The sequence below is a fragment of the Diadema antillarum genome, unplaced genomic scaffold (assembly GCF_040938485.1).
Source record: "Diadema antillarum isolate AM-2024a unplaced genomic scaffold, OU_Dant_1.0 scf00000073, whole genome shotgun sequence".
Taxonomy (NCBI): Eukaryota; Metazoa; Echinodermata; class Echinoidea; order Diadematoida; family Diadematidae; genus Diadema; species Diadema antillarum.
The window spans coordinates 2,071,742-2,081,282 of record NW_027270962.1 but is presented as its reverse complement, the minus strand read 5'-3'; the positions used below and the strand labels follow the sequence as shown (position 1 = coordinate 2,081,282).

Sequence of the window (9,541 nt, the reverse complement as noted above, 5' to 3'; positions counted from 1 at the left end):
ATGCGTTTATTGTGTACTTTCTTCTGACGATAAGTGTCCCATGTTTTGCAAAATGGTAAAGTGCTCAACAAAACTAGTCAACAAAAGGAATTCCAATGTTGACATTGATCAAATCCAAAAACGTACGTGAAGGACTTTCCAAGATAGCGGAAGTCATTCAAACTGACTAAACTCTCACTAAAACCCTGTGGACTTACGAACCTTATTGCTATCTGCACCGCGTAGTGCGCCGTGTTTTCATTTCTGTTGTTGTTATCGTACGTATCGAGGGCTGCAAATTATTATGACGTTACACTTCTGAAGATCGTTTTATAACGGATTTTTGACTCGGTGAAAAATCCATCGGAAATACAAAATAAAGATATTACTTTTGACATTTCTGGGCAATGAATCGAACCGCGATATGTCTTTATCTCTTCTTATTGTTGTTGTGTATCAATGAGCTCCTCATATACTTGGCGAGCAACTCTTGCACTTCCTCTTCTACAAAATTTCGTGAATAAATTTGGCAAGTACAACAGATCACAGTACTGTAGGCTGTCTTACTTGACACCTGACGCTGTTTTACGTAATTTGTGCAAAGTGCAACGTGATTTTGACCTTTTTTTAGCTTAGCTTTTTTGTTCTAATCTAAGATAGAAATAAGTGTACCTGTATAATCAAACCTTTTGTTGTGGAACTTGCCTTGATTCTTGTTTATGTGTTGTTTGATATGTGTGTGTGTGTGTGTGTGTTCTTTTTTTTTGGGGGGGGGTACTATCCATACAAACGATCAAGACGCAGCCTTTTTCAATATTCAATAATTGGTGCAATTTGGTCATACAAGAATGTCGTTAACTCAAATCTTTACTTCACAAAATAAGTGAAGAAGTCGAGGTAAAATTATTATATCTCTCTATGATATATGAATAACTTCAAATTATTGTTGTAACGTTAACCTCAATATCCATCTGTCCCTTCTCTCTCTCTCTCTCTTTCTGACAGAATCGCTTTGTCTCTCAAACTCTTGTTGTTACTAATACCCTATTGGCGAATTTCATTTCTTCTTTTTTTCTCTCTCTCTCTCTCTTTTTTTTTTTGGGGGGGGGAGAGAACTATATACTCTAAAGAGGAATTGCTGTACAAGGCTTCGTGCATTGTTTCTTCGTACCTTGCGTCTCGTATGATTTGATGCGGATATAAAAACTGTTAGCTTACATGTTGACGTTGTTGTACAGTACGTTTGCATGGAGTGTATGATTTGATGAATTCCTTTGTTGTGCATGTTTTCAGCTTCGCTTATTATACTTTTCCAACCTTACATGCAACTAAGTGTGCTAATAATCATACTCTAGCTTTGTTTGTATGTGTGCTTTTGAGTCTTGTTTGTCGGTTGTTTATTTGATTTTGTGTTTTTAGGCGAAGAAGAAACTGACGACCTCGATCTATTTATGTATACAATATATATATATATATATATATATATATAGAGAGAGAGAGAGAGAGAGAGAGAGAGAGAGAGTAAGAAATATACGCATATTATATACTTACATATTCATATATATATATGTATGTATATATACATATATATATGTATATATATATTATATGCACACATGTTTATTATCATTATTATTATTATCGTTATACTGTATGTCATAGATAACTATTTTTGGAACGTCGAGTTCCATTTCCATTCGTCACATTCTCTCTCTCTCTCTCTCTCTCTCTCTCTCTCTCTGTCTTTCTGGCAATAGTATTCTCTCTTCAAACTGATCTCACTCCACATATACAGCCTGTTACTGAATATACATTGCACCTTCTCTCGTCAATATCTCTAGATACTACTAGTATCCTTCAGTAGTTACATACACTTCAGTTTTGCAATCTCACTATAATTGATCAGCTTTGATCTGACATTACACACTCAGCAACGCTGATTAAATTACAAATAAGAAACAGATGAGTATAGTTTATCTCTTTCACTCGTCACTGTGAATAATGCTTTATTTTCAATTCCTCATTCACACGATGACTAGTGATATCCGGAAAAGAATTCACTGCTCTTACATTGACAACTTACATGCATGTAATATGTGGTGATATGACAATTACTTATTCAAATGCGATCGTGGAACTCGCTGTAAAATCATGACAGCGGCTACTTATTGTTGAAGAGCCAAGGAATAATTACACAATGACATAAATAACCCCACATAATCTAAAGTTTGATAAGATACACCATTGAATTCATAAACACGACAATATACCATCGAGATTCAGAATTGCCACTGACAAGTATACATTGTAAGTGTAATGAGCACTACACAAATCCATAATTCCATAATTTGTCGGACATATGTATGTATACAAAATAAATTACTAGTACAAGTTGATAATAAACTTGCTAGTGGCACAATCACTGGCATATCACTGGTTACTCATGGGGATCGATTTGACCCATAATATCAACCTTTTCTGATAATACAAGAACTTGTGAGCTACATCTCAATAAATTATCACATTGTCATTGATATTTTGTGTATAACCATATCATCAATATGAACGTTTATCTCTTTGTACAGTATTTGATTTTTTTTAATGCTATTAATTACTATTTCGAAGACTTACGGATAATAAATAACCAATCCTTACAATTACGGGAATATCACCATTACTGTAATGTACATACATTGTGTGTACACTGTAAATAGGCAATGTAATATGAGAGATAACTTGGCAGAGAAATTCATGTCTAAAGATTTCATGTTACCCTGGCTAATGACATAATCATTGGTAATTGGGATCGATTTGACAGACAATAACCACCTGGTTTTGTGTACATGCAAATGAGTACAAGTGAGAGTACACGGAACGTTTCTTTTGGGGTGAAGTTCAGACAGATATCGCGATTATACTTCAATACATCTCAGTCTTGGATCGTAAAACCAATAATGTCCATGTAATTACAATGAATCATGCACCTGGAAATGCTTGCCATCTGTGAGCTGTAATTTGAACATGCATATTCTATAAGCAACGGTAGACAGGCCTATACACGACAAGTTCATGACATTGTTTAGAGTTCATGTCATCAGAAGACTCAGTGTTTGTGACCTATGATCGGAAATCTTTTCTGGTGTGGTAGATCTCGAAACACGGGATGCAACACATAGCAAGTCCACATTGTCGGCAGTATGTCCTCGTCTGTCTTCGCCTTCCCCTCCTGCGGTCCGAACACACGTAGCAGTCAGGACGATGTTGTCGATCTTCGAACTCTGCTGGGAAGTGGCGCTCAGTCAGTCTTGCCTCGTTGTCGGCGATGGGAGGTGACGGTGTCCGACGATAGCGAGATGCTCTGTAGCCGTTCAGCAGACCCTCAATCACCCGACATCTGAAGTCGCGCGTGGACATCTTGTGGCCAGCCATGCGAAATGCGATGTAAGCGTTCACGAGAGCTACTTCCATGGTGAAGTGGTAGGTTACGCGGTATCCCTTGATTTTCTTATGAGGGTAGCGGTAGTAGGACATGCGTTGATCCATTTTGTCTACGCCGTTCATGAACCTGTTGTACACGTCAACAGTTGCTGGCTTCTGAATCGTACGGCGACCTCCTTCGGCGTTCTTACTCCGTATCTGCTTCTGTTTGAGATCGTTGCTGCTGACGGTCGACAGCACGTTCACGAGTTTCACGTCATGCCAAGTCACTGCTGACATCTCCCTCCCTTTGGCGAAAAACACGGGATCGTCACCTTTCGCAAGGTGCAGACCACCACGTCTGATCTCTTCTGGAAGTCCTCGTCGGTTGCTCCTCACCGTTCCACAGGCTCCAAGTCCGTTCCGTGACAGATCCTCGTAGAGCTTTACGGAACTATAATAGTTGTCCATCACGATCACGCGATCCGTGTTGTAGAATGGCTCCGTCAGCTGTTTCACCAGGGCTTCAGTGGCGCTGTCCCCATTGTCTTGTCCCTCGGCTCCGACATACTGCCGCCACCGCAGACAAAATCCCGTTTGGGCGTCGCAGAGCATCCAGAATTTTATCCCCCATTTCCGTGGTTTGTTTGGGATGTACTGTCTGTAGGAGATTCTTCCTTTGAACGGCGCCAAGCTCTCGTCGATTGACAGGTATCCCCCGGGAAGGAAATGCTCAAGGTACGTCGGCTGGGACATATCGATGAGGGGGCGCGTCTTGTGAAGGGGGTCGAAACCGGGCTGTCCACGGGGCACGAGCTTCTCGTTGTCATTGAAATGTAGGAAGGTGTTCAATAGCTGAAATCGATTCCTGGAAATGACGTCGGCAAACCCAGGAGTCACTAAGATGTCGGAGTTCGTTTCCCAGTACTGAGGCACAGATGGCTTTGACACCAGTCCCATCGCTATTTGAAGTGCGGTGAAAGCGCGTATCTCCTCCTCATCGGTGTCCAGCCATACGCCGAATCGAGAAGCCTCTGGGAGGGGCGCTGGGCAATCGAAGAATTGTTGCGCATACTTGTTCGTTTCATCTGCTATGTGGGCAAAGATGGAAGTCGGATAGAACTTCGTAAAAAAGTCCACTGGCTCCAATCCTTCAGCGTCGAAAAGTAGTCTGGGTTGGTCGTCATACACTCGTCGACTTGACTTGAATCGCTCGTCAGGCTCAAGTCTCCGCCAATCGTGATCGGAGAGTGGTTCAGCATGAGTTGTTGGATGAGGCGCAGGTAGATCATTGAGGTGGTCATCGTCACCTCCATCAGCTTCGTCGCCTGACGAGTCTTCAAACAGTGATTCACCGTGCTCTTCAAACTCCGGGAGAAGACGTGAGGAATCACGTTCTTCTGTGCTTTCACTGCTACGAGATGATTGCGTGTCTTCTTCCCAGTTGTTATCTACAATATCCTCGATTTCGAAGTCAGAGTCCAACATGAAATCACGGACCTCTTCGGCAGTGAACTCACGCCTTCGCCGTTTTCTCGGTGGAGCCATAGAAGCGAGCACACTTTAGCTCATTCAGGAGAGACTGATAGAGTATTTAGAGATTATGAAGCAGTAACGTTGTTGAATCGCAGGAGAGATCGAGATAAATGATGATCACTGGCAATTTCCCCCTTCTTATGTAAGTCAATGTGATCAGTTCGGGTGATAGAATAGCAGGATTAAAACTATCAACGTTCGATACCTTCGCCAATCACGTATAAGCAAAGGTTATTATAGCTCTAGAATAAAACTTTCGTTTGAAAGACCTGAAAAGAAAGAGTACCGCCTATTTCCAAAACCTAGCCCATAATAAAGACGCGGCACGCGTGAATAGATGTTTCATGGCCACCGCCACCTCACCGCGGATACAATAAGAGTGCCTTATTTGCATAGATGAAAGCGCCTACCGAAAGACCGCCTCAAACAAAAGAAGGCCTTGACACCCAACCTTGGTCATGGTCTATTACATTCGAAAAACATGTGTCAGTATTTTGTTGGTCAAACTATGGAAATACATGAAAATATCCTGTCGAAACAAGAATATCGGTCTGTAAACACTCGTAAAATAATTGGGAATGAGTGTTTTGAACTGGCAGTACTTCAATTGCGAATGTCAACCTTACCTTTTCCCTGTTATATTGTACCTTTTCTGCCAGCAGATTCAAACGCGTTAATAATTGTGACAGACTATAATTATCATGCAGTTGATTTTAGTCAGTAAATCTAAGTTTCATCAAATATGTCAACGAACTAAACATTGTAATAAAATGAAGTACATTCATTTCAATAAACCATTACCATGTCGATTTAATAGACACATGTACATATATATATATATATATATATATATATATATATACATACATATATATATATATATATATATATATATATATACACTCATATATACAGAGTGGGAAAAGATAAAGGCATTCATGGACGTATAGATAACTCAACGTACATGTTTCACGTATATACAGTATATAAACATTCGTTGAACTACGTTCGTGAATGCCCTTATCTTCTCACCCTGGATGAATAATGAAGTAGCTACATGTACACTTGTTCTGTACAAGGTCGAGGCGCCTTCTCTTCCTCGCTCTGTCTCTCTCATTTCATATATATATATATATATATATATATATATATATATATATACATATATAAAGATAAGTAACAAAAATACAATGAATAATACAATAAAATAAAATGAATTTTGTTATTGTTCTCTCAGTATCAACACTTGAGAAAGGGCGGCGAGACGCTCGAAAATTTGTGTGAAGAAATACACCGTTGGTGAATACAGCATGAACTTTGTTACAGCTTTGTTACTTATCTTTTTATCTTGCCAACACGTGGGCTACCTTATCAACATATATATATATATATATATATATATATATATATATTCATATTTTTAATACACATATGTGTATCTTTATAATATATATAATTTTGCCTTATTCTGTTCAAATGTATGCAAATTGGTTGCTTTTTTGCGCGCTTTTGTGTTTACGTCCCAAGCCCTTGAAAAAGACTGGTAACTCCGTCGAAAGCTTGGGAGAGTAAAAGGCTATTAGTGAACATTACTGCAACGTCTGCGAGCAGTCTTTCCCGTCACACCTACACATAAATATAATTCAGCACCCACAACGTAGGAGGCCAAGCCCGCTTCACCTTATATGTTGTATATATATGATTATATATAATGAAACGTTTATTCCGCGTGTTGGTACCAGTAGGTATAGAAAAGATGAAAAAGTAGAGTGGTAATGCGTTTTGACAGTCTTCATCTTCATCATCATTTTTTCTGTCTACATGTATATATATATATATATATATATATATATATATATATATACCAAAATATATGTATCTTACATACAATTATAAATTCAGCAATGTTATAACAACTGCACTTGATAACCTAGGACGGCGCTTCTTCTCTGTCATAATAGTATAGGACAAAATATGTACCATGTAAAGCAGAACATAAAAATGCTTCTCCTTCATGCTTCAGTCAGATTTTTTTTTATCCCGTTTTGCAAAGCTTCTTCAGCATACATAATACCGTGTTGTTGTAGCCTATAAGAAAAGCAATCAGCTTTTGTGAGAAAAAGGAAAGAAAGAACACAGACAAGTTTCAAACGTAAAACTTGCCATTCATCTCTCTCATCTTGACCACACAGTGGTATAAACACGAACTAAAGATTTGCCACGCAAACGCTAAGAGGACGCTAATCAGGCAGATCATTATGTTCTGAACATGCGCGACACAGCCAACAGCCATGATCATTGTCCAACACGGGAGGCTGCGCCGTCTTGATGTTAGCGTCGCCGATCTGAAGAACTCGCTGTTACCACAGATCAGAATTGAAGATCGCGGGTAGTAGAATACCCATTTCCATGAATTTTGGATACTAGAGGTATTCACATGTGCATAAAAAAATCACACTATCGATCGAGATAAATGATGATCACTGGCAATTTCCCCCTACTTATGTAAGTCAATGTGATCAGTTCGGGTGATAGAATAGCAGGATTAAAACTATCAACGTTCGATACCTTCGCCAATCACGTATAAGCAAAGGTTATTATAGCTCTAGAATAAAACTTTCGTTTGAAAGACCTGAAAAGAAAGAGTGTCGCCTATTTCCAAAACCTAGCCCATAATAAAGGCGCGGCACGCGTGAATAGATGTTTCATGGCCACCGCCACCTCACCGCGAATACAATAAGAGTGCCTTATTTGCATAGATGAAAGCGCCTACCGAAAGACCGCCTCAAACAAAAGAAGGCCTTGATATCCAACCTTGGTCATGATTTGTTACATTCGAAAAACATGTGTCAGTATTTTGTTGGTCAAACTATGGAAATATATGAACATATCCCGTCGAAACAAGAATATCGGTCTGTAAACACTCGTAAAATAATGGGGAATGAGTGTTTTGAACTGGCAACACCTCAATTGCGAATGTCAACCTTACCTTTTCCCTGTCATATTGTACCTTTTCTGCCAGCAGAATCAAACACGTGAATGATTGTGACAGACTATATTATCGCGCAATTGATTGTGGGCTGTAAATCTAGGTTTCATCAAGTATGTCAACGAACTAAATATTGAAAAGAAATTAAATATTCATTTCAATAAAGCATTGTCATGTCGATTTAAAAGATATACATACATACATGATATGCAGAGTGGGAATAGATAAAGGCATTCATGGACGTATAGATAACTCAACGTACATGTTTCACGTATATACAGTATATAAACATTCGTTGAACTACGTTCGTGAATGCCCTTATCTTCTCACCCTGGATGAATAATGAAGTAGCTACATGTACACTTGTTCTGTACAAGGTCGAGGCGCCTTCTCTTCCTCGCTCTCTCTCTCTCTCTCTCTTATATGTATAATATATATATATATATATATATATATATATATATATATATATATATATATAACAGCAACAAATAGTTTCTTCTCGGAGTCCTAAGAAAGTATAGATTCACTACAGTAGGTCAATATAAACTCCGTTGGAGACGTAAAGTGTCAAATGTATTGACTTGACAAAGCCCTATGGGCGAAAATGCGTCAAATTTACGTCTCCAACGGAGTTTATATTGACCTACTGTTGTGAATATATATATATATATATATATATATATATATATATATATATATGTATATATATATATATATATATACCTTTATATACGATTTTGCCTTATTCTGTTCAAATGTATGCAAATTGGTTGCTTTTCTGCTTTTGTGTTTACGTTCCAAGCCCTTGAAAAAGACTGGTAACTCGGTCGAAAGCTTGGGAGAGTAAAAGGCTATTAGTGAACATTACTGCAACATCTACTAGCAGTCTTTCCCGTCACACCTACACATGAATATAATGCAGCACCCACAACGTAGGAGGCCAAGCCGCTTCACCTTGTATGCTATATATATATAGATTATGATTATGTATTATGAAACTCATAGTCCGCGTGTTGGTACCAGTAAAGAAAAGATAAACAAGTAGAGTGGTAATGCATTTTGACAGTCCAACAGTGCTATTTATTAGCACATTTGGACTTTCAAAATTCATTACCATTCTACTTCTTCATCTTTTCTACCGACATGTATATAGAAGTATATATATATATATATATATATATATATATATATATATATATTTGACAGTAATGTTATAACGACTGCGCTTGATAACCTAAGACGGCGCTTCTTCTCTGTCATAATAGTATAGGATAAAATATGTACCATGTAAAGCAGAACATAAAATGCTTCTCCTTCATGCTGCAGTCAGATTTTTTTGTTTATTCCGCTTTGCAAAGCTTCTTCAGGATACATAATACCGTGTTGTTGTAGCCTATAAGAAAAGCAATCAGCTTTTGCGAGAAAAAGGAAAGAAAGAACACAGACAAGTTTCAATCATAAAACTTGCCATTCATCTCTCTCATCTTGACCACACAGTGGTATAAACACGAACTAAAGATTTGCCACGCAAACGCTAAGAGGACGCTAATCAGGCAGATCATTATGTTCTGAACATGCGCGACACAGCCAACAGCCATGATCATTGTCCAACACGGG

The 9,541-nt window shown here is 38.5% G+C and overlaps 1 protein-coding gene across 1 annotated transcript; it reads right to left on the bottom strand.

The window, feature by feature from the left end:
* Positions 1 to 3,096: 3,096 nt before the first annotated feature.
* On the bottom strand, positions 3,097 to 4,944 carry LOC139717240 (piggyBac transposable element-derived protein 4-like). Its single transcript, XM_071628738.1, has one exon. It carries the CDS (start codon positions 4,942 to 4,944, stop codon positions 3,097 to 3,099), a length of 1,848 nt encoding a protein of 615 aa, XP_071484839.1.
* Positions 4,945 to 9,541: the final 4,597 nt, after the last annotated feature.

Bases quoted from the DNA above. Each gene is read 5' to 3' on its own strand.
- LOC139717240 (XM_071628738.1), bottom strand. From the start codon at position 4,944: ATGGCTCCACCGAGAAAACGGCGAAGGCGTGAGTTCACTGCCGAAGAG.